General features: G+C 53.0%; 9 protein-coding genes across 9 annotated transcripts; 4 read left to right on the forward strand and 5 right to left on the reverse strand.

The window, feature by feature from the left end:
• Window positions 1-209: 209 nt before the first annotated feature.
• On the reverse strand, window positions 210-3,939 carry C7974DRAFT_382960 (uncharacterized protein). Its single transcript, XM_046140723.1, has 5 exons — window positions 3,771-3,939; window positions 3,446-3,706; window positions 2,106-2,146; window positions 1,861-2,024; window positions 210-1,813 (listed from the first exon to the last, which is right to left on the reverse strand). The coding sequence occupies exons 1-5, from the start codon at window positions 3,806-3,808 to the stop codon at window positions 686-688; spliced, it is 1,632 nt and encodes a 543-aa protein (XP_046002883.1). The 5' UTR covers window positions 3,809-3,939; the 3' UTR covers window positions 210-685.
• Window positions 3,940-4,140: 201 nt separating this feature from the next.
• On the forward strand, window positions 4,141-6,207 carry C7974DRAFT_407841 (rab-GTPase-TBC domain-containing protein; the record flags this gene model as incomplete). The annotated part of the gene is made up of 6 exons (XM_046143273.1): window positions 4,141-4,158; window positions 4,222-4,237; window positions 4,311-4,320; window positions 4,377-4,490; window positions 4,538-5,900; window positions 5,950-6,207. The coding sequence occupies 6 exons, from the start codon at window positions 4,141-4,143 to the stop codon at window positions 6,205-6,207; spliced, it is 1,779 nt and encodes a 592-aa protein (XP_046002884.1).
• Window positions 6,208-6,245: 38 nt separating this feature from the next.
• Window positions 6,246-7,919, forward strand: C7974DRAFT_15268 (putative cyclase-domain-containing protein). The gene is made up of 3 exons (XM_046135809.1): window positions 6,246-7,300; window positions 7,374-7,605; window positions 7,661-7,919. The coding sequence occupies exons 1-3, from the start codon at window positions 6,552-6,554 to the stop codon at window positions 7,706-7,708; spliced, it is 1,029 nt and encodes a 342-aa protein (XP_046002885.1). The 5' UTR covers window positions 6,246-6,551; the 3' UTR covers window positions 7,709-7,919.
• Window positions 7,920-7,938: 19 nt separating this feature from the next.
• On the reverse strand, window positions 7,939-8,823 carry C7974DRAFT_439401 (uncharacterized protein; the record flags this gene model as incomplete). Its single annotated transcript, XM_046145278.1, has 1 exon — window positions 7,939-8,823. The coding sequence occupies one exon, from the start codon at window positions 8,821-8,823 to the stop codon at window positions 7,960-7,962; it is 864 nt and encodes a 287-aa protein (XP_046002886.1). The 3' UTR covers window positions 7,939-7,959.
• A 328-nt stretch (window positions 8,824-9,151) lies between these two features.
• Window positions 9,152-10,067, reverse strand: C7974DRAFT_382967 (uncharacterized protein). The gene is made up of 3 exons (XM_046140724.1): window positions 10,042-10,067; window positions 9,586-9,990; window positions 9,152-9,537 (listed from the first exon to the last, which is right to left on the reverse strand). The coding sequence occupies exons 2-3, from the start codon at window positions 9,713-9,715 to the stop codon at window positions 9,410-9,412; spliced, it is 258 nt and encodes an 85-aa protein (XP_046002887.1). The 5' UTR covers window positions 9,716-9,990; window positions 10,042-10,067; the 3' UTR covers window positions 9,152-9,409.
• Window positions 10,068-13,427: 3,360 nt separating this feature from the next.
• Window positions 13,428-14,868, reverse strand: C7974DRAFT_300387 (glycosyl hydrolase catalytic core-domain-containing protein; the record flags this gene model as incomplete). The annotated part of the gene is made up of 2 exons (XM_046137794.1): window positions 13,428-13,774; window positions 13,827-14,868. 2 exons carry the CDS (start codon window positions 14,866-14,868, stop codon window positions 13,428-13,430), a joined length of 1,389 nt encoding a protein of 462 aa, XP_046002888.1.
• A 199-nt stretch (window positions 14,869-15,067) lies between these two features.
• On the forward strand, window positions 15,068-16,009 carry C7974DRAFT_15304 (uncharacterized protein). The gene has a single exon (XM_046135815.1). The coding sequence runs from the start codon at window positions 15,328-15,330 to the stop codon at window positions 15,955-15,957; it is 630 nt and encodes a 209-aa protein (XP_046002889.1). The 5' UTR covers window positions 15,068-15,327; the 3' UTR covers window positions 15,958-16,009.
• Window positions 16,010-17,313: 1,304 nt separating this feature from the next.
• C7974DRAFT_15311 (Cullin) lies at window positions 17,314-20,452 on the reverse strand. The gene is made up of 4 exons (XM_046135816.1): window positions 20,116-20,452; window positions 19,634-20,014; window positions 17,687-19,578; window positions 17,314-17,636 (listed from the first exon to the last, which is right to left on the reverse strand). Exons 1-4 carry the CDS (start codon window positions 20,158-20,160, stop codon window positions 17,462-17,464), a joined length of 2,493 nt encoding a protein of 830 aa, XP_046002890.1. The 5' UTR covers window positions 20,161-20,452; the 3' UTR covers window positions 17,314-17,461.
• Window positions 20,453-20,530: 78 nt separating this feature from the next.
• C7974DRAFT_15371 (DNL zinc finger-domain-containing protein) lies at window positions 20,531-21,642 on the forward strand. The gene is made up of 2 exons (XM_046135826.1): window positions 20,531-21,014; window positions 21,063-21,642. Exons 1-2 carry the CDS (start codon window positions 20,607-20,609, stop codon window positions 21,276-21,278), a joined length of 624 nt encoding a protein of 207 aa, XP_046002891.1. The 5' UTR covers window positions 20,531-20,606; the 3' UTR covers window positions 21,279-21,642.
• The last annotated feature ends 263 nt before the right edge of the window (window positions 21,643-21,905 follow it).

The raw sequence follows: 21,905 nt of genomic DNA on the forward strand, positions 1-21,905 counted from the left end.
TAGCGTCCCACAGGATGGCAGGTGCGTATGTCAGGTAGACGTTCTATCATCCTGCCCATCGAACGCGATCTTGGGAATGAGTGTCGTCGCGACACTCCTGGTACACTACGTGTTGGACTGAACAGAGTAACTTGAAATCAGTCTGTGCCATTGTGCTCAGCAGCCGAGAGCGCAAAATGGCACAGCACCATGCACGGCTTGGAGTGACGTAAAATGACCATTTCGCATTGTGATTACCAATATCCTACACAAACAAAGCACAATTCCCACCCTGTCGAGCCACCATGATTTGTATATGTGGCGTTTGAATTAATCTTTTTGAGTGAACCCTACAGGTATCCCTGAAGCCAACGCCGAAGAACATGGTAATAAAGACAGGTCGCAGAAGGAAGTAGAGCTGGGTGCGAACAGGAGGGTCCTCAAACTTGAATGATAGTCATCAAGACAGGGAGGAGGTCGAGTCGATGTCTCTTGCTGGAGAATGCATGTACTTGCGCATGCATCGAAGGCGCTCCTAAGCCCACCCGTATCGAAAACAAGACAGATACCGATAGCGTTCTCGGTCAAGATACTGGTGTCGCCGCTGATATTCAAGCATCCAGTGAAGGAATTGCATACGACGTGCAGAAGGACTCACATCGTCATCAAAGGAAAGGGAGCATCTTTGAGGACTGACTTGCGGGCTCTATCCGCGACCACCGCCATAGGGCTGGTGTCGGAAGTTGTTGCTTCTACCACCGCCCCTGTAATTCGCACCAGGTTTTCCGGCATTCTTAGGGCCCGTGGGCGCATTTATAGGTGCAGCGCTGGGACCGGTCGGGGGCTGTGAGGAGCCTTGACGCTGGCGGTTGTTGTTTTGGTGCTTGAAGCCTCCGCGGCCGCCAGCAGGGCCAGATGGGATGGAGGGCTGAGGGGCATCGTCGTACATGCCTTCCCAACTCGTGGGTCCTCCCTGGCCTCCATATCCACCTGACTGCTGCTGGCGTCGGGCCTGTTGTTGCTCGTATTTTTGTTGTTCGAAGGCTAGTTGTTCTTGAGCTGTGTACGCTGGTCGAGATCCGCCGTCCATACCTTGTTCATTGCCGCCGTTGAAGCCGCCGCCGCCTTGTGGCATCATCTGCTGCTGTGCCTGCATTTGCTGCATCTGCTGCATTTGTTGCATTTGCATCGGGTTCATGCCGCCGCCCATGTTCTGTGGGTTCGGGCTGCCGTTGCCGCGATTCATGCCGCCGCCCATCATACCCTGCATCTGTTGCATCTGCTGCATTTGCATTGGGTTCATTCCACCCATGCCGCCCATAGCACCCGGCATGCCACCGCCACCGCCACCAGCGAGCTGTTGCTGCATCTGCTGGAAGTACTGCTGCATTCGCTGCCAGTATTGAGCCATCATAGCAGGCGTCATGCCGGCATTGCCGCCTTGTTGTTGCTGGTTGTTCTGGTTATCATAGCCTCCATTATTACCTCCATCACGATTGCCGAACTTATTGTTGCGACCAAACTTTTTGTCGTCCTCACCATCCCTCATGTTGCCTCGAGGTTGGGCGCGCTTGACTTCAATCGGCTTGCCGAGAATCTGAAGGGGCTGCTTTAGGGTTGCGTCTACTGCTGCGTCGCCGTCGAAGGTGACAAAGCCGAAACCACGAGGCCTGCCTGTCTCCTTGTCCATCATGAGGGTGGCGTCAACAACGCGACCGAATTGCTTGAAGAAATTTGTGAAGTCCTCTTCAGTTGCTTCCTGGCTGACACCGCCAACAAAGATCTTGCTGGTTCGCTCCTGTTCTTCTCTGGGAATAGCCCGCTTAGGATCAATCTGTTATACCGTTAATTCGTTGCCCCTGTTGATGTGAGCGTACGTACAATCTTGCCGTCGAGATAGTGCTCCTTGACCATGACGGTGTTGACGCATTTAGGATCTCTGAAAGTCAGGAAGCCAAAGCCTCGCGAGCGGCCGGTCGCGGAGTCACGCATGACAGTACATTCGCTGACCTCACCAAACTGGGTAAAGTAGTTCTTGAGAGAGTCTATGTGGCGTCAGTGCACTTCTTCGGGAGTGCTGTGGGAGTAAAGCATGATGCGCTTTGAGAGAACGAAAGATTGCGTACCCTCTGTTGTTTCCCAGTTTAAACCTCCAATGAACATTTTACTGCCACCTTGTCAGCATGATGTCTTGTACATCAACCTCAGTTAGAAAATGTTCGTCAACAGGACATCGGGCGCATCATAGGCTCTTAGGCTCCTTGCGAGGGTTAAGCAGACACCGGTGTTGCCAGTGCACGTCGTCGTTGAACCCAGTTGCCTCATTATTGGAACTATAGTTGTCGCATCAAGCTGAGTTCGGTTCGCAGCAAGGCCAAGTGAGCCTTGCAATCAGAGACCAGGAACGACGCATGCCTCCTATGTGGTTTACGCAAGACTCTCATGTGGTTTGCACAGCGGCCATATTGACGTTCAGCGAGCAGAGTCCCTCCTGATGGTGCTGATCCAGTTGTGCAAGGGTGCATACATGTGTCGATGACAGGCGGTTGAATTATTCGCCGCTAGTGTTCCAGATTGAACGGTGTCGATTGTAGTCGTCATGACGTTGCGGCCTGACGCCTCGGTCTTTGATGCGGTAACACTTGGTCCTTCTCGCACACAACACCGGCAGGGCAGGTTGGTCAAAGACCAATCGCGGAATACTGCAGATGCGAGGGTCGTTAAGCGAGGGTGGTGTCCGCGCCGCACCATGTCCAGCATGTCGAATTCGTGGCGTATGCCCAATCAGACCATGACGGAGTGCATTCCAAATACTGATTCTCCACCACGCGTGCAGCAAGTAGAGGCAGTCTGTCCTGTAATAGGCACAGTGTGTTCGGATGAAGCGTCTGTGTTCTGCTACGGAGTCGACTGGTGATGTCTGGAACAGAACATCGCGCAGCTCGACGGACTATCCTCAGCTTGCGTGGTTGGTACGCGCTATCAAGTACCTAGGTATTTATCGAAAAGAGGCGCTGCCAAAACTTTCCGGCAAGCTGCGATAGTCCTCGCGTAAGGCGTACTGATGGGGGGTCTGAGTATAGCATAGCCGTCGACTATCCACATTCCAGCTCATTCCCAAAACTCATGACTGCGGCGTTGTTGCCAGCCTCCTCAAGGACGCTTGAATCGCAAGCTTCTGGCGTGCAAGTCCGTGCCTCTTCCACCGCGATGCCAAACTTCAAGCAATCTTGGTGAAGACGCGGCTTGTGCCCGACATGTCCGCAACACAGCTTGCATGACTCTCGCGAATTCCATGCAGAGTTCTACCGAGCCTCTTACAGCCTAGGACCATCGGTCTCAAGACACATGCTCCAGCTTGTTAGACCTGGAGATCACTGGATGTGATGTTCGTAGGCCTTTTGAGGAGCCCCTTATACCTTATGATGCGCCTGATTGTGAACATAAAATCAGATGCGAGACTTACCCATCCTCCTTCACATTGATAGGACCGTAGTCGTCGTCGTTGTGCTGGGCGTTGTCGTACGACTGGTTACCTCCGTTGTTGTACGCAGCTCCGCCCATGTTCGTGTCCTCGCCACCAGCGGCAGGCTCTTGGGGCGCAAACGCAGCATCCTGTGATGTTTCTTGCGGCGGGGCGCCCTGCTGCTCGAGCTGTACTTCTGGTTCGGCCTTCAGCGGTGGTGCTGCTGCGGGAGCTGCCTTGGACGCAGGCTCGTCGTCGTAGCTGAACCAAGGTTAGTAGGCCATCGAGGCGAGACTGGCAAATATTCGCGTAGAACGAGACCTACAGATCGTCGAAAAGGTCTTCCTCCTGGTAATCAGCCATGGTGCTGGTGAGGCGTGAGTTGGTGCAATGGAAAGATGGGAAGAAGTCGCGTCGCAGGCACCCTTTACTGGCGCCGGTCAGTGCGGAGATGGGCGAAAGGAAATTGAAGGCGCGGTGAGAGCAGATGATGGCCGCAGAGCTGTCGCTCGAGGCCGAGTAGTCAGATCGCAAAGCGTGAAGTCACGCTAGCACTAGCGCCCTTCCGACAATGGGCAAGAGAGTCGGGGACGTGCCTCTCTAGCTCGGAGTTGGACCTCACGCGCAGACCAGGCGGGGATGCCCCATACGAGACATATGCGCACACTGCAGCCAGTGCAGCCAGTGCAGCCAGGATGAAGAAGCAACAACAGGTATGCATGGACAGCAGTCGCATTTAGTGTTTCTGGTACCGATGCTGACACGTTTTATGGTAGGAAATGGTCCAGGTCGGTTCGTGCACTTCCACTTGGCCGCAGGCGTCATAGCATCGAGGGTAGCTAACATGTCGTTTTGCTGCCAACAGACCGCTCTGCGTGAGTTAAGCATGCTTCATCGCGCACTGTCGAAATCGCTGACGTGATGCGCGCAGTTCAAACTCTCCCTTCTGGCGCACCACCTCCAACACGTCGAGCGCATCGACACAAAGCAAGAAGGTTATCGGCGCATCCTACTCGCATGCCGACATACTCAACTTCAATGCTCTGTATGCAGTCCGTGGACAGTGCGCCGAATGTCAGCTGACCTGGACAGAAACGTCTCCAGCACCAGTTCTCGCCCTCGCACGCCACCATCAGCTGGCCATAGTCGCGAGTCTAGCGCTGCGCCGCACCGAACAAGTAGCAACATCTCGCCACGACCTAATCGCGAGACATACAGTAGCTTTCTGCGGCAGTCCAACAATGATTGGGGCGCCAGCGAAGACGATGGCGACATCATGTTCGAGGACGATGAAGACGAGTTTGGTCTCCCCAGCATAGCCAATGCGCGAAGAAAGGGGCGGCGGAAAGACCCATCGAGGGATAAAGACCTAGGAGGGACCTACGCCCACACCAGAAACGGGCTTGGGTCTGCAGGTTCAACGGCATGGCGAAGCATAGACAGCGGTGACATTGCTGAAGAGCGAGGCATCCCTAGCTACCCCACAGCCAAGAAGATCGAAGGCAAAATACTCAGACCGCAGTATCAGGAGATACTGCGCGACCCAGCGAACTCCATGCATCTTATCGAGCATCCGTCCGTGGCCCCCAATGCGACCGCGAAGCAAATCGAAGAACACTCGGCTCGAATCACCCGAATAAACAAATTCAAGAGGATATTGCAGGCAAGCACAATATCACTGTCAGATTTGCGCGACTCAGCGTGGTCAGGGGTGCCCTCAGAGGTGCGGGCAATGACGTGGCAGGTTTTGTTAGGCTACCTGCCTACAAGTAGCGAACGAAGAGTAGCGACATTAGAGCGCAAAAGGAAAGAATACCTCGAAGGCGTTCGTCAAGCCTTCGAGAAGGGTACGTCCGGTAGCTCTGGCGCCGTTGCGGCTGGCATGGCAGGCGCCTCTTCCTATCCATCGACCATTCGAGGGCGTGGACGGGGCCTGGACGAAGCTATCTGGCATCAGATCAGCATCGATGTACCGCGTACGAACCCTCATCTCGAGCTCTACAGCTATGAGGCGACGCAAAGATCATTGGAAAGGATTCTCTACGTCTGGGCGATACGGCATCCCGCTTCCGGCTACGTGCAGGGTATCAACGATCTTGTCACGCCGTTCTGGCAAGTTTTTCTTGGTGCTTATATCTCAGATCCTGATATCGAATTTGGAATGGACCCTGGGCAGCTGCCCAAACAAGTCCTTGATGCGGTCGAAGCTGACTCCTTTTGGTGCTTGACAAAGCTTCTCGACGGAATACAAGACAATTACATCGCCCATCAGCCAGGAATCCAGCGACAAGTAGCGAGCTTACGAGATCTCACCACGCGTATTGACGATGGTCTGGCAAAACATCTGCAGAATGAAGGCGTCGAATTCATACAGTTCAGTTTTCGGTGGATGAACTGTCTGTTAATGCGCGAGATTTCTGTCAAGAATACTATCAGGATGTGGGACACGTATCTGGTGAGTGAGCTACCGCCCACCCTTGCACTGCGGTACTGACATGTTATAGGCTGAAGAAGACGGTTTCTCATCCTTTCATCTTTATGTGTGCGCAGCATTCCTCGTCAAGTGGTCTGACCAGCTACGTAAGATGGACTTTCAGGAAGTCATGATGTTCTTGCAATCACTGCCGACGAAGCAATGGACCGAGAAGGACATTGAACTGCTTTTGAGTGAGGCTTTCATTTGGCAGAGTCTATTTAAGGGAAGCGGTGCGCATTTGAAAAACACGAGCTCAAGAGGGGTTGGCATGGGTCCTGACTTCTAGGAAACGTTGGTGATGTTGCAAACGCCGAGATGACCTACTTGTATATAAAGCGCTAATCACATAATGATCATGACCATGGAACATTATGCTACTCACTCGATTCGGCACATCACCAACCGATGATACCAGCTCTTGCCGGATAATGCATGTTATTACCCCGCTACCCCACCAACCTCATGGACGCCAGTGGCTAGCCTTACGATCTGCAACTCGATACGTATACAAAAGCCCGTCTTACGAAGACGTCAACTCGTTTCCTTACCGACTTTTGGAAGGACTCTGTTGCCAGCTTTAGCCTTGATTGAACACCGGAATTGCCAGATTCACATCTTCGACCCGAAATCATGGAGCAACGAACCAGACCCCCCTTCGAAGACCTCCCTCTGGACAAGGAAGGGCCTCCAGGCAACGCATGGGGCCTGTACGGCTTCGACGACGAGCTGGGCGCGCTCAACATGATAACGCCCTCGACCGTGCGCGCCGCCGCCCTCGAAATCCAGACCGGCGAGCGCATCTCCCTCGACTGGTCCCTCAACCTGCCGTCGCACCCGTCCTTCAACCGCCCGCCCTTCGGCTGGCGCATGGAAAACCGCAAGCACCCGGACGGCACCCGCCGCACTGTCAACGACGACCACCTCGACATCAACACCCAGTCGTCCTCCCAGTGGGACGGCTTCCGCCACTACGGATACCAGCAGGCCGCCCGCTACTACGGGGGGCGCACGCAGGCCGACATCGAGTCCACGGGGATCATCGGGATCGACCGTATTGCGCACTCCGGCGGCATCACGGCGCGCGCGGTGATTCTGGATTACCCGCGGTTCTTGCAGAAGGCGGGGAAGGAGCAGGCGAATGCGTTGTCCAGCCATGCGATTACGGCGACGGAGCTGAAGGCCATGCTCGAGCAGACCGGTGTGCAGCCGCGCGACGGGGACCTGCTGCTGGTCCGGTCGGGGTTCACCGAGCAGTATGGCAAGCTGAGTGAGGAGGGGAGGAAGGAGTTGGCGGAGAAGCCGCCGGCGTTTGCGGGCGTGGAGAGCACGAAGGAAACGCTGCGGTGGATCTGGGAGAGTGGGTTTGTAGCTGTTGCTGGGTACGTTTCTTCTTCTGCTGAGCTATGACTGTTCTGTTCTATTTGCGTGCGAGTGGAGTACTGACGTGTACAGCGATGCGCCGTCCTTTGAGATGGCGCCTCTCGTAGGCGACCACAACAAGCCCGGCGGCATCTGGAAGGGCGAAGAATGGGAAGGTGATATGCAAGGCGGCGGTCTTGTGCACCAGTGGCTGCTTGGTGGGTGGGGTGTTATGATCGGCGAGATGTGGGATTTGGAGCGGTTGTGTGAGAAGGCAGAGGAGCTGGGAAGGTGGACATGTTTTGTTAGTAGCGTGCCACTGAAGGTGAGTCTGACTCTGGAGATGGACTTCGAAATGAGATATGCTAACGAGCGATTAGGTACCCCATGGTGTAGCAAGCCCGCCTAACGCTGTAGCGATCTTTTAGTACTGAGACAGCGCTTGAGAAGACACGACTTGATCACGCACATAAACTTGAAGGGTGGACATTATTTTCCTGGGTATGTATTGACTTTGATTACTGTGACAAACGCATGAGCTTCGCACTCTGAACGAAGGAAAACTCCTAGCCATGCCACCTTGTACGCAAATATCACAAACACTGTTCCAGATCTTTCCGTCAGCTTCCATGAATCTTCGGACCCTCTTCCATACTCTGGGATTTTCTAGATAGGGCGCTCAAAGCCCAACATTGTACCACTGCTCCATCTGGGCGTGTATGGCCTCGGTCTCGTGACGCGCCCAGGGGATCACAGGACGCCATACTTTTGGGAGAGTAGACAATCGCTTTCCATCACTGCCGATTGCCACAGGGAAGAAGCGCAGATTTTTGGCCTTGAGTTCCACCTTCCATTCTCTGGGAGTACGAGCCGAAATGGTATAGGTGCCAGAGATGTCGCGGCCCAGAAACATTGCGATTGCAACGATTCGGGCCGAGAAAGGTGTGTTGCTGAAGGTTTCGTTACGCAAGGTAGAGGACCAATAAAGGCCATCCAGGAAGCCCTCTAAGTATCCCATACCTGTCGATCGTATCACCCACCCGGTTATCTCGTAGCGAATACTAAGATTTGGATGTTGGCAGCAGAAATAGTCGAGATTTGACATGGTCGTCGCGCTGTCATGGAACTGACGATTTACCGGAGAAGCATCGTCAAAATCTCGAATACAGATCGTGCATAGCCGGGCACGTATTGTTGGCGACACCGACTTTAGGAAGCTGACGACCTGAGCACCCTGAGCACGTTCGCGTGAAACTTTATAGTCGAAGAACAGGTTGCGACAGTACTCCAACTCCACTGCGGCCGTTTCGGAGTAGAGCTGGCGGTTCACGTACTTCAGCTGGTTGAACTCAGCTTGAGCGTCCAAGGCAGGCGAAAAATCGACGGGCTCTGGAGAGCTGGGCTCAAAAAAGAACGACTTCTTCCCAGAGGATGCTTGGTTGTAAACGTGGTAAAGTGCTCCCCGATCTGGCGTAAGTGCGAACTCATAGATGCGGTTGCGTATTTCCGGTGGAAGGGATAACAACGTTGGGGAGCTCGCCATCCTGAGGACCGCCAAGGCGCGGATTGATATCGCTCTGAAGTGGAAGTGAGGAGAAAGGCAGGTGAGTGGGAAGGTAATCGAGTGGGGACCTTGAGGCAAACAAGACAGTCACGCTAGCAAACACGCTAAGCGTTCGCATCAAGGTGAAAGCGAGACCTGGTCATATAGCTGAACGTAGTTTTCACTTGATGGCTTTGACAAACGGTATCACCGCCGTAGATGGCGAGTGAAGCACGTGTCTGTGTTATCCAAATTTGGAGCCGCACAGCGAACTACCATCACTTACCTTTCACTTTGTGTAGCAGGCATCATCGAGAAGTCTTCTATGGCTTAATGTCAATACCATTGATGAAAAGTTTGATCACTCTCCGAAATCCCACGCGATACTCATCGACAAAGTATCTAGTACGTTTTTCGGGTACTGAGGAAATTTGAGCTTGAGGCCAGCCAAAAATATCGATCGTATGGAGAGGAAAACACTGTAATAAAAGGAGGAGATTGGATGCAAGCAGATCCACCTTGCACACCTACCGAAATGCAGAGACAGTGACAAAAGGTAGCCGCACCTCGAACTCCTCACACTCGCTCACTGTCCGAATAGCTTTGTCTTTAGCCTCCCTACCTTGCTCTTCTTCTCTTCCACCTCAGAAACCCCAGACTCTTTCCGAACCCTCTCCTTTTCCAACGCCGCCGCCTCTTCCGCTTTCTTCTTCCCTACCCTCGTCAGCCCATCTCACTCGCTACAGACCAGTGAGAACTTACTCTGCTCCTCCTCCCACTCTCGCACGACATTCGCTTTCATCTTGGCGAACCGCGCCTCCCCATCTGGACCGCTGTACGGATGCCCGCCTGTGCGGCCGCCGGCGAGAGACTCGAGACCTGCGATATCCATTGCGAGTGACGTCTTCGAACAAAGAGATAAGACGCGGGGTTGTTGCGTCGATGAGCTTGTAGTGTCGTATGGTGTTTAGAGGTTGGCGTGCAACCTGACTGCAGGACTATAAGTACACATGTACCTATACATGTGTAGGAGGCGTTGAAGTTCGATCGCCGCGCGCAAGGCTGAGCATCATGGCTAGCCGCTGGTATGGGTTGTTGTGATTGGACGCCCGGGCTGACGCCCAAGCAACTAGATTGAAATGCAGTGGCTGTACGATATCTCGGAAGCTGACCTGTCAGCACTGCCTACAACGTTGTCACGATGTGATTGGTACGTACATAGTAGCTCTGTGCCTGTCGTTGTGCCGAGCGGAACTCGTACTTGATCTCGACAAAACAAAGGTGCCTGTTCACCAATCACGTCCTTCGCTACCGCAACCAAGTCGTCGAGTGACGGTCTCAAACTGTGATTCTTTTGTATGAGCTTCAGAAGCCGGGCCTCGTGTGGATCTGAAGTAGCCCTGGCCTCAATACCGTCTAAGTCGTCGTCGTTGTCACTGCTATCCTGCGTACAATGGCATTCGTGTGGAGTCGACTCTAGCTGCAAAAGGACCATCGAGTCGATAGACTGTCTGCAGTGTGGGCAGAGTACGTTCTGGTAGTGTTCGGGATTCTGTGTCTCCTCGTAGTCTCTGATAGTATTTCCCAGTCGTGTATGAGCCCATTCGAACAGGCAGCCAGGACAGAACTTGTGCCTGCCGGAGCAAGCGACCTCAATCATCTTGCCATAGAGAGGTGGAGAATCCTCCTTCGGGTCACACCAACACGTTGCGCCGTCCGCTGGAGGCTCGATGGATGTGTACCGTGCCCCGACGGGTGGTGGCCGGAGTTTCTCAAAGCAGTGCGGATCAGGGCAATAAAGCCACTCTCCTGGCTTGAAACCTGAAATGATGGAAGTAGTTCAGAGCGCAACTATGGTGAGCAGGATAGCCGCAAGTAGGTGTTACTACCATCTCGGCTGTGCGTATCTCGATCTGGCAAAAGACACAGACGTCTAGAGGTCTTGTATGGTTGCTGCTAGGATTAGGCGGTACTTGTACTCATCGCTGCATTGCCGGCCATTGAACACGAATTGGTCTGTCCCATTGCTGGGTCTGCTTAAGTACCGGCAAAGCCCCATACTCGGAGGCGGTGGGCGGTGTCGAGGTCAGTGAATCGCGGTTTGAGAGCTGCTCTAGCAGCATCTACAGTCTGTATGATATCGAGGTTTGCAATCGCGCAACGAGGCGGGCTGGCAGCTACTTCCTGGAGGAAGTCTAGTTGTTCTCGCGCAATTGTCCCTTTAGTTAATCGGCTTCTGCAAGGCAGGCTTGAGCGTTTGCGAGACGGATGAGGATTTTGTCGGCCGTTTCATCGGGTACGGGGAATTGGTAGATCTTGGAGTAGATCACCAAATTGTGGACCATGATCTGCAGTTGTCAGTTTCTGATCAGTGGTAGTCTGAGAGCGAACTAACATCAAATTCAATGGTAGCCCATTTGCCTCGAACGTGCTTCAGTAGCCATGAGCCGACACCGTATATCTGACCAAGGACGTCCGACTGTACGTTGGCAAACAGGCGACAACCCGCTGACCCTATGTCAGTTCCTGCCCCGCCCGTAACCTCTTCAACGTGTCGATCATCAACGTAACCTTCATGTGCGACAATTCTGCGGGCACGTTCCATTGCAGTCTCTGCGCTCGACAGTGGTTCGTCCTGAGGGTTCTGTGGATATCCACTCTCTGGATCGCTCGCGACAAGTCTAGTTTCCTGATATCGCAGCCTCTGAAAGTTGAGAGGAGGTTTAATCTAAGGGCAGATGGGTCCTCACACAAGAAAGACATGGCTTGAATCCTGGAATGTTGAAAGTTGTCAGAGCGTAGCTTTAGTGAGCAGAATAGCTACACGCAGGTGTAACTGCTATAGAAGCTGTGCGTATCCAGCTCTAGCAAAAGACATAGATATTAAGAGGTCTTGCATGGAGTCTGTTAGGACAAGGCAGTACTTCCAAGCTGGTGGTGCGATCATCTCAGTATTGCCGCGTGTTGACTGGGTTGAGAGGTCGAGGGTAGTAAGAAAGAAGGGTACGCGAGCCTGTAAATATCTGTGAGCGTTTGCACATGGACTCGAAACGGTAAGTGAGCCCCACTTTGTCAAGGCTTCACACGGTGAAGGCCAAGAGATGATACACTCACAGTCAGACAGAAGTGTGGAATGCAGATTTCTTTCTTTGTCTTATCAATTGCCCACAAGATTAGAGACCCAAGTTAGGGTGCACATGGCTCTTGGGCTAGCTGTCATAGTAGCTGGTGAACTCCTTGCGGTGTCGCTTTGGAGCTGGCTAATATCAACCGCTTGAACTACGCGCCTGGTCAATGAACCCGCCGTGTAGGAAGGCGCTCACTCAGGCGCGTTGAGTGGCATATGCACCATCGTCCATCGGCTCCGTGTCCATGACGGTGTACTTGTCGACGTGACGTTCAGAGGGTTGCGTGCGCCTATGTTCAGTACAAAGCTGTGCGTTTCTATCAGTTGCGAACAGCCAACAAACCTTGGAAGTCTCCAAACCTACCAGAATCCTGCTATGGCATGGTTAACCCTCAATTTTCAGGAAAAACGGCGGATAAGTGACCTTCAAGCTGACCAACTTTTATACAGAACTTGTAGCTATTATATCACTTGAAGGTAAAATTTAATCAAGCATTACTTATGTTGTAGGTATAAACGTATTCTGTGGAGTTTTTGTGTGTACTTACTACTTCACTGTCGCGTAGTAGAACATCTGGCTCATATCCTTAATCCGCCGTTTATCCTGCGAGGTGAGAGAAGATGACTACCCGTAACATGGATACCTTGGGCTGCGAGAAACTGGAGAAGTTGCTCCTGCTTGTCGAACTTGGCGCGGCCTTCGTGTCTGAATTGTACCTGAATCGAACAGCAAAGGATAATACATCGATAGCAAGGGCTACTGACGCACAAGACGCCTACGCGCCGCCTCCTTCTGCCCATCGAGATAGGCGTGCGCGTTAAGCCTGCCAGGGTTGGCCATATTGTTTGCTTGCTGATGGTGTACTGTTCAGGAGTTCTCTGCACTGCCTATGACATTATCGCGACGTGATTGGTAGTCCTGCCGTAGCAAAGTAGTGTGCGCGTGATGAGTACGGAGCGGTATGTTACTGGGCATGCGAGTCACCGTAGGGCATGTTGCCGCGGTAAGGGTGTGACCGTGATGACGCTTGACTCGTTAATAGGAGTAATTGGAGACAGACTTTCGGGACGATGTCGAATAGTCTTAGTCGGCTTGGTAACTCTTAGCGTTGGTATAGGTAGGCGCCCAGCGCTCGATATGTGGTACGTTTGATGAGGAAGGAGCTTTGGACTGCCTATTCGCCTTAGTGTTGGCTGCGCACATCCAGACTACCTAGTCGCCTGAGTGTTAACTACGCGCATTCAGACTATCGATCAGCCTTATGTGCTACTTTCACGCATCACGCGACATAATACTGCAGATCGAGGGATTGTTGTTTGTTTGCATTCATCCTCCCTGTTCAAATTCGCTACACCAAGCCCCCTTTCAAATAAGTTAGACAAAAGAAATTAAGAAATAAACATAACCCGATACTGCATGGGTATATCGTCCGTTTACAATAAACCCATGAAACGCCCTATCGTCTCATGCCGCCCTCTACGAGGAGCCGGCGTAGACCTGTCCAAGGGTGGAAAGACCGCTGGCAGTGTTGAGCTGGTTCTCACCAGTGCCGACCATGAACCATGAGTACCCTTCTACGACACTTGAAGAATCGCAGAAGTCCATAGCCTTCTTGAGGAAGGTCGCAGCCTGCTCCTCAGAGGCGGACCCGGGGTTGAGACCGAACTCGGTGATCCAGACAGGCTTGCCGTAGTCAGCAGCGGCCTTCTCAACCTGGGCCTTGAAGCGGTCGAAGGTGGCCTCCTCGTAGATGTCGTAGAAATGGATGTTGGTCGCGTGGACGATGGCGTCGGGGCAGCCGTCGTGGAAGCGAGTGAGCCAGTCTAACAGAACGAATTAGTCAACTAGCATAGTTAGGAGTGTTTGTAAACTTACCGAGACCCATGGGAGCACCTCCGTTGGTGACCGAGGGACCAAGAATGGTGACATCGGGATAAGACGCGGCAATGGGGTTCATGTACTCCTTCCAGGCAGAGCAGGCGACCTCGGGGCTCATGTTGGCCTGGTCAACGTGATCGGGCTCGTTGAAACCCATGACAGCCTTGGAGCCGGCCTTGACAGCCTTCTCGACGTTGGCCAACCAAGCCTCGGCGGTGGAGTCGGAAAGCTTGTGCATCATGGGGATGAAGGGAGCACCGACATCCTTGCTCTCGGTCTGAGCCCAGTTGTAGGCGAAACCGAAGTTGGAGCCGAAGGAAGCGCAGAGCTCGCCGTCGTTGTAAGCAAGACCACGCTTGGTTCCGGTGTATGTGGGAGCGCCGGAAGGCTTAGGGGCAGCGGAAGAAGATGCCGCAGCGGTGGAGGAGGGGACTGCGGTGCTGTAGGCGCTCTCGGCGACCGAGGTGATGGCAGGGACGGAAGCAGAGGGGGTGGGGGCCTCGTACTCCTCAACCTTGGAGGAAGTAGCAACGGCAGGCTTGGAAGAAGAGGGCTTCTCAGCAGCAGGGGTGGAGGAGACAACGATGTAGCTGGAAGCCTCGTACTCGCCAGCCTTGGAAGAAGGCAGGGCGATGGAGGAGGTAACAACACCGGTGGAGTAGGCGGAGGAGACACCAGGGGTGACGGTGACGGTGTACTTGTCAGTAGCAGTGACAGTCACGGTGGCAGGACCGCACTGTTCGCCAGCAGGCTTGGAAGAGACGTTCTCAACGACGGCAGACTGAGCAGGGGTGCCGTAGATGGTAGAGGTGATGGTCCTGGTAGAGGTGGTAGTGATATCGATGGTGGAAGTCTTGCCCTCCTCGTAGGAAGCAGTACCGGCGGGAACCTGGGTGCTGTTGTAGTTGCCAGACCAGCCACCAGTAGGGTACGGCTTTCCAGTGCCAGCGGCGGGCTTAGAGTGGAACTTGGAGTGACCACCGTAGGAAGGGTGAGCGGCGGCAGCGCCGATAAGGGCCAAAAGGCTGAGCTTGGTCATGGCAGACATGTTGATGTGGGTATCTTAGTTTGGTAGAATTGGACAGGCGACTTTGTGGAGAGCGCAGGGAACGAGCCGACCAGGGCTGAGGCGAAGCAGGAGTGACTGTGGTGTTCGAAAGAACGTGGGGAGCGAATGCTCGTAGGGAAAGACAGCGACAGCTCTGGTGGAAGTTTGGGACGTTGTGGGTGAGATGGGGGTACGGGGCGGCTTCAATTCATATACAAAAACGGAGAGAGCGGGACCCCATGGCTAGGGCAAGGTCTGGAAGGCTTTCACGCAGCGGCAGTGAGCGCCATCGCAACAAACTTTTCCAATCCTGGTTGCACTAGGGATCGAGCTGGCGGCTGCCGGCCAGGGTGAGCATCAAGGAGGCCATGTCGTGGAAATGAACCTGCAGCCAGTGAGAGACGGCGTTGCGCACAAGACATCGGCCGCTCACCTGTAAGAGGACGAACGATGCTAGTCACTGATCGGCGTGACAAAAGCTTGACTTGTTCAGCAAACCGCGGTGGCGCTGACGCCGTCGAGCGCCGCCGTTTCAACCACTCAGGAACCCGCATACCCGTCAGGAACAGCCGCCAGGGGATGAGGCCAACAACAACGAGCGACACACACGCGCACATCCTCCAGATTGAGCTGTTGATCTTTAAATGCGAATACCATTCTGGTTACTGCTCAGGGCCTTGCCCGTGGGATTTGAGTACTCAACCCATTCAGTCGATCTCAGCCGCTCCATGTTGCGCTATCGATCCACTGCATGTCGTTCCACACAGGCGACAGGCATGTTGTCCCTCTTTCGTTGCGTTTGCTCGACTGGGATGTTGGTGCTGGCCGCGTTCGCTTGGCGACCCCCGCGACCTGTTCATTTCCTTTGTGGGATCGACTCGGGAATTTAATGAGCGCGATTGTGCACCCCGGTGCATCTCTAGCAGTTTCATTGTGAAGCAGTCGTTTGTTGAAGGCATCAAGTCAAGTTCAAAGAAGCTGAGGCGAGGCTGCGCAACGTGGCTGCTATGTTCTCGCCCCTTGCAGCTATATGCACTGAAGAGGAAGGCGCACCGACGCCGAGGACCGTGGGACATGTGAATACGAGATCTTACTGTGCACAGCTGGGGGATGCCGCTCGTAGCTGAGCATTGTTCCTGCTTAACTCGTGTCGCAAGATTCCGATCACTGCCTTTGTTTCCTTGTCTAATGACAAAGAGCGCTGGTAAGAGAACCTGCAAGCAACACAATACGTTAAGGGTGGCACTCTAATTCCCGCAGCGTGGTCGCACGGTTCCACGTGTTGGGAGTCGCGTGTTTGACCAGGCGAGTTCTGCAAGACCGCCCCTTTTCAGCGATGTCGCTGCAGGCACTTCTATTCTCAATGCTCCTTGCACGATCTCCGACGTTCTTTGTACTCTCGTAAGTTGAGCAACCCACAGCACTGACAACAACGCGAGTGCCAGGTCTCGGACCGGCTCCTCAGCGTCTGTGGGCCTCCCGGCTGCATCTCCAACGTCATCAAGATCCACAAGCATGACGCCCAAGGTGCGCCGTTGCGATCTTGCTGCATCCCCACACACACCTCAGATTTGCGCTCGAGAATTGTCTCCCCACAACTCCCTCGCTCTCGGTGTGTGTGATTTCCACAATTCTTATGACATCTTTACAGAGACTTGTGTTTGATTGGTTGACCAATACCTTGAGTCGAATGTTTGAGCCAATCGGGAGGCGCTGCAGACAGAAAATGTAGCTATCGATAAGCGATTAATCCTGACTTTGATCATGCATTAGTGTTATGCAGAGCTTGTGCAAAATGTGCGCTGTTGCAGCATCGAACCAGTTTTCATTTCCCAACACCAAGATGACTGATTGCTTGACTCAAGATTACATAGGGACGATGTTGGGCTTCCCAGGTGCTCCAAGTAAAGTAAAGCACTTGTAAGAGTCATATTGCTGAGAGGCTGATTTAAAGAGATCATTGAGATCGATCGGAGGCAGATCACAATGTCGTGACCAGCATGTAGTCATGAGGATCAGTTCTAGATGCGCATGCTTGTGGAACGCCAGAGTCGGCGCCCTGGATACGTACCAACACAGGTCCTGGACTATTACAAGCTGTCTAGGCCATATTGTCCAGTCGAGCTCACGTGCTTCATCACGCTTTCATTTCTGATTATGATGTCTACGACATGCAAAACGTGGTCACGGTCTAAGCCGTTTGACGCTATTTGTTACCATGAGCTTCCATCTCCACGTAGTTCGTTTCATTGTGAACGTAGCGGCGTGTTCTGTCGGTGTTCGGTTTGAAACACCCGCCAGTGACATGCAACACCCGGTCGTGCTCTGGCAGATCTAGTTCACGGCCCCTACACGTGGTTGAAAGGGAGGGAAGAGGCGAGAGTCTGAGTGTTTGACTTGCATGTATTTTAATCTGATAAACCCAGACTTTGAGACTTGATGCTATGCGTCCGTTTGAACCGTAGACGCCTGTGTCTGACCCAGGTCGTAGATCTTCCTTACGCCATGCTATGCATCACCAGGGGAATCTGCCCAAATGTAAAGCTCTCCGAACGCCTATTGTACAACGCCAAATTGCCGCAGCCTATGCGAGGTATCGATATGAGTCTAGTTTTGCTCCGTCGATGCGCTCGAGGTACTCGCGTTCGATGAGCGACTCTATACGCTTCTTCACCATGTTGACTTCAGGCTTGAATTGACCAGCCAACTGGCTGAGTGTTTCAAGGATAAGCTGTTGATGAGAAAGCTCTTTACGTTGCCTGTGACATTGTTAGCAGGAGTGGGGCAATAAAGACCGAAAACCACGTACTTCATAATTCGGACAACGGCAGCCTCGACACAGAACTGTCGCGAGTCATCGTTCTTCTTCTCCGTCTCTCGTCGCTCTCGATCGCTCTCAACCTTGTTGCCGCTGCTGATCACACCGACCTTGATCTTGACAAACTTGCCATTAAAGCCTTCGTTGAAGAAGAACTTGTCAGTTGGCTTCACATCCTTGGACATGGGATCCTTGATCAAGATACGTGTTTTGGGCGCAACAGCGAGAGACTGCAAGTTTCTGATAAGGTCCGGTGCTGGGATGTTTGTCTGCGCTTGAATCTCTTCGAAGGTCAAGTGCTGATCTGCTGGCAAGTCGTTGAACAGCAATAAAATGACCATGCCATAGGTTGGTACGTTGAGCTCGTGGCGGCGCTCCTTGAACGACCCATCCTTCTGCTGCACTTTCTTAAAGGTAGCCCGGATGTCCGCCGACCCCATGTTGGCAAGCCAAGTGAGCTGTCTCCCGGAATGTTTCTCGTTGTAGTACTTCTCGAATCCACGCTTGACTTTTTCCACCGCAGTGGGAAAGTTGCATCGTGGACGACCTTCTCCGTCGTCGGCTGTACCACTGATAGTCTCGAGCGACCACGTCATGCTGGTAAGCACGTTGATGTTCAGATCGATACGTTTTGGGTCCTTTTCGCCGAGACCTTCGACATGCTTCTTGAAGCCTGCAGTGAGCTCTTCGGAGATAGTCATGTCCTTGAACATGGCCTCCAGCTTCAAAGTAAAATTATTGCCAAGCTCAATCTTCATCTTCGAGATCATCTGCTTCTCGACTTCGTTGCTGATAGACTTGTTCATTAACAACCGTCTGCACAAGTGCTTCTTGTAATAGCGCTCGAACAAATCCTTGTCCTGCACGTATCGTAGCAAAATGATGGCCTTCTCGAGGACAGCATCGATTTCCATCTCGGTCTTGCCCTTAATGCCCTTTTTCATGTTCTCGTCAATGAAGAGCGAGATATATTCGGAAGATCTTGGAAATGTCGGCGAATTGATGAATTCAGCAAAACTCCTGGTGACTGCTTGCTGCAGAAGAGCATCAGCCTCGAATGAATCTCTCCAAATGCGGTCAAATTTATCCTTTAGCATGAGAACGTCCTCAACCCATTTGATAGCGGCCACCGTTTGCTGGTTGATGCTTTTTTCTTGCACGACCTTCTTGTTCTTGTCCGCAGGATCGGCTACAGGTGCGGGAGCAGGAGGTAAAGCTTGCGATGCAGCAATGGCGTCGTTGTTCACATCGGTACCTGAGTCAACGATTCGTTTTTGGATCGCTCGTGTGAGTTCCGACTTCTTCTCATCGACTCGCCGGTTGAGATCATATACGAGGTTGAGCTCTTCTATCCTGTCGTTGTCGACCATGTACCGTACTCCGCTCTCCATCTCTACCAGTTCGTGTATCCGGTTCTTGATAAGCTCGTCTTCAACGACCTTCTGGATTTTCGGCCCTGTGCTATCCAGAAGAGTCTGTTTGCACCGTTCGTCTTCCTCGTAAATTCTCCTTCGAGCGTATCTGCAGTAAGCGCCAGCGTCGGACTCGCGCAATAGCCGCTCTGACTCGCTCTTGTAGAAGTCTCTGCTAGTATCCAGGTACTCTCGTTCGAAAGATACGTTGTACAGTCGCTGTTCTTCCGCCTCAGTCTCATCGTCGTGCAGCCCTTCAAGCATCCACACGCAGGATTTGATGAGATGTTTGTCGATGACGTCGCCGTCGCGCTCCATTTGTATTTGGTCAAGGATAACGTGGTTCACCAGGCCGAGCAGAAGCCGCGCATCGTGATCGGAGACGGGTGAACGCAGGATCTCGTCGCGGAACAGGACCATAGCGGCATTGAAAATCGACGGTCGGCGGTGGTCTGTACAGTAGACACGGTCCTGAAGCAGTCAGTCTCAATGAAAAGACGAGATTTACTGTGTTGCGGCGACTTACCATGTACATGAGCACATCTGCCAGCATGCTCATACAGACCTGGTGGTCTCCCCATGCCTGCTTCAAACCCTTTAGGAACTTCTCGCCCGCAACCCGTCGCTCATTGGCAGTTGTGCCACCCAAACTCTGCGCATTCACAAGGAGATTGGGGGATAGCAACTGCTGAATGGCGGCGCGCACTTCGCTACTCAGCCACTTCCGCTCGAAGTCGTGAACGTTTCGGTACAGATCTTCGCCTTTCTTCTTCAGGACGATCCGATAGGCATGGCGATAGAGCTCTTCGTACGATAGCCTCGAAGCATTTTTTGTGTGAATTTCGCGGAAGGCAGCCTCGATTATTGCCCATGTATTATCGAAGTCGATCTCGTCACCGTGCAGACCCTGCATTCGCACCATCGTTAGTAATGTTGTCTAAAGCAGATAGGCACGGCTGAAAGCGCAGTATATAGCTGTGGTGATGAGGTGAAGTGAAGGTGACGTACCCTACGCGGGGGTCGAATGCGTTGCCTGCCACGTCCAGCAATCATGTTTGCCGTAGGATGGGTGTTATCGCGCGTGCTTGAGAGCTATGGTTGAGAGCTGTGCTTGCACTTTGCTGCGCTGTTCAAAAGTACGCCAACGCTCGCTGCTGAGCGTGGAGGCGTCCGAGTGGCGTGCGGAGGGTCTAGTGGCGTAGGTAACGTGCGCGCTGCTTTCCAGTGCAGGAGCGAAGAGACAGACGAGACAGAGACGGTAACAGCAGTGAACGACAAGGCGGTGCGAGAGTGTGGTGTCAGTGTTCACAGCATGCGGTCCGGTGGGGATGCCCGTGGTGCCCGCATGCAGGCAGTGACGACGTTCGCTTGGCGTTCGGTGCCTCGGTGGAGAACGTTTTGTCCGCACCTGCCAGTCAAGCTCCATTCACGTAAAACACTTTACTGCTTCTTGTCCGATCGCTCTCACTAGATTCGAAACAATTCTTGCCTTAACAGTCATGCGCTCGTCCATGTCTTTGTTGCGCTCTTGCGCCCGTACAACTGCGCCTCGAGCAGCATGGGCACGCCCTGCTGAACACATTCCAGCAGCCTCAAAGCGCCTGATCCACACACCGCGAACGTCAGCCCTTACACGCCCCTCAGCCATTCTTCCTCGGTCGCGACTTCCTTCCACAGCACGCTTTGAGTCGGGTGCCTCGACACCGCCACAAAATAATACAACCACTCAGGCGCCTGAAACACGACTTGACCGCGACCAAGTCCCTTCATACGAGCTCACTTTCACATGCAAGGTGTGCGAGACTCGTTCATCACACCGATTGTCCAAGCAAGGCTATCACAAAGGGACTATCTTGATTTCATGTCCTGGCTGCAAAAACAGGCATCTGATCAGCGATCATTTGAAGGTAGGTTACATCGGAAGGCGTACTGGATCTGTCGCTAATCCCTGATAGATCTTCTCGGATAAATCCGTCACGATTGAAGATCTGATGAAGGAGAAGGGTGGCCTCGTGAAGCGCGGCTCTTTGAGCGCTGAAGGCGATGTCGAGTTCTGGGACGATGGCTCCTCTACACCACGTTCAGCACAATTTCACACGGATGCCTCTCCTACAGGCGACGAACGATTGACGGACAAGAACCAGTCCTCCACATCAACACCAAAGGAGTGAGATGACAGATCTATACTTCGGCTGCTGGCCGGCATAACGATACCCTGTACACTATCAAAATCTGTAACATATTGTAGCGACAATCGCACGAGAAACGAATAGACCAGAACCAGACTGGCATTTACTGTCTCATTACGACATCACCGTTTGGATGGAGTGCAATCGCTCTTACAATACTCAAAGGTCAGAGGCAGCGACTGGGGGTCTGGTGGCTCACCGCACACATCAGATAGTGCCATGTTCGAAGGATAATGTCCACCCGAGAACGAGAAAGAGAGAGAACCCTGTCTTCAAGTGTCACTTCATCACTGTATTGTCCAGACACATTCGGTTGATGCAGGCGGATACAATTGACAACCCCTCATTCGATATGCTGCCAAGGCTATTCATGGCACAGTACGAGAACCGCCTAAGTCTAAATCTAGAGCGCTTTTCTGGGACAACGCAAAGACCGGCGTCAATTTGCTTTCAGTGGCTGCAATCCAGAGGGATCATTCGCCACCACCGCATTTCTCATTTGCAAGTGTCGGCCGTTACCTTTCAAACGTTGTTTACCTTTGGGCTTCTCTAGCAATCATGCGCGCCCAGTCACACCGTCCCTCGAATTCACGAGCTTCAAATTCAGTA

Source organism: Boeremia exigua (assembly GCF_020726555.1).
Source record: "Boeremia exigua strain MPI-SDFR-AT-0100 chromosome Unknown C7974scaffold_1, whole genome shotgun sequence".
NCBI classification, from domain to species: Eukaryota; Fungi; Ascomycota; class Dothideomycetes; order Pleosporales; family Didymellaceae; genus Boeremia; species Boeremia exigua.

Bases quoted from the DNA above. Each gene is read 5' to 3' on its own strand.
- C7974DRAFT_382960 (XM_046140723.1), bottom strand. From the start codon at position 3,808: ATGGCTGATTACCAGGAGGAAGACCTTTTCGACGATCT. The intron at 2,147-3,445 runs GTAAGTCTCGCA...ACAAGGTGGCAG, and splicing joins ATCAATGTGAAGGAGGATGG to TAAAATGTTCATTGGAGGTT. The intron at 1,814-1,860 runs GTACGTACGCTC...ACGGTATAACAG, and splicing joins ACTATCTCGACGGCAAGATT to ATTGATCCTAAGCGGGCTAT.
- C7974DRAFT_15268 (XM_046135809.1), top strand. From the start codon at position 6,552: ATGGAGCAACGAACCAGACCCCCCTTCGAAGACCTCCCTCTGGACAAG. The intron at 7,301-7,373 runs GTACGTTTCTTC...TGACGTGTACAG, and splicing joins GGGTTTGTAGCTGTTGCTGG to CGATGCGCCGTCCTTTGAGA. The intron at 7,606-7,660 runs GTGAGTCTGACT...ACGAGCGATTAG, and splicing joins TTAGTAGCGTGCCACTGAAG to GTACCCCATGGTGTAGCAAG.
- C7974DRAFT_382967 (XM_046140724.1), bottom strand. From the start codon at position 9,715: ATGGATATCGCAGGTCTCGAGTCTCTCGCCGGCGGCCGCACAGGCGGG. The intron at 9,538-9,585 runs GTAAGTTCTCAC...TGACGAGGGTAG, and splicing joins AGAGTGGGAGGAGGAGCAGA to GGAAGAAGAAAGCGGAAGAG.
- C7974DRAFT_15304 (XM_046135815.1), top strand. From the start codon at position 15,328: ATGCTAGTCACTGATCGGCGTGACAAAAGCTTGACTTGTTCAGCAAAC.
- C7974DRAFT_15311 (XM_046135816.1), bottom strand. From the start codon at position 20,160: ATGATTGCTGGACGTGGCAGGCAACGCATTCGACCCCCGCGTAGG. The intron at 20,015-20,115 runs GTACGTCACCTT...GTGCGAATGCAG, and splicing joins GCATTCGACCCCCGCGTAGG to GGTCTGCACGGTGACGAGAT. The intron at 17,637-17,686 runs GTACGTGGTTTT...ACAATGTCACAG, and splicing joins GCCGTTGTCCGAATTATGAA to GCAACGTAAAGAGCTTTCTC.
- C7974DRAFT_15371 (XM_046135826.1), top strand. From the start codon at position 20,607: ATGCGCTCGTCCATGTCTTTGTTGCGCTCTTGCGCCCGTACAACTGCG. The intron at 21,015-21,062 runs GTAGGTTACATC...AATCCCTGATAG, and splicing joins TGATCAGCGATCATTTGAAG to ATCTTCTCGGATAAATCCGT.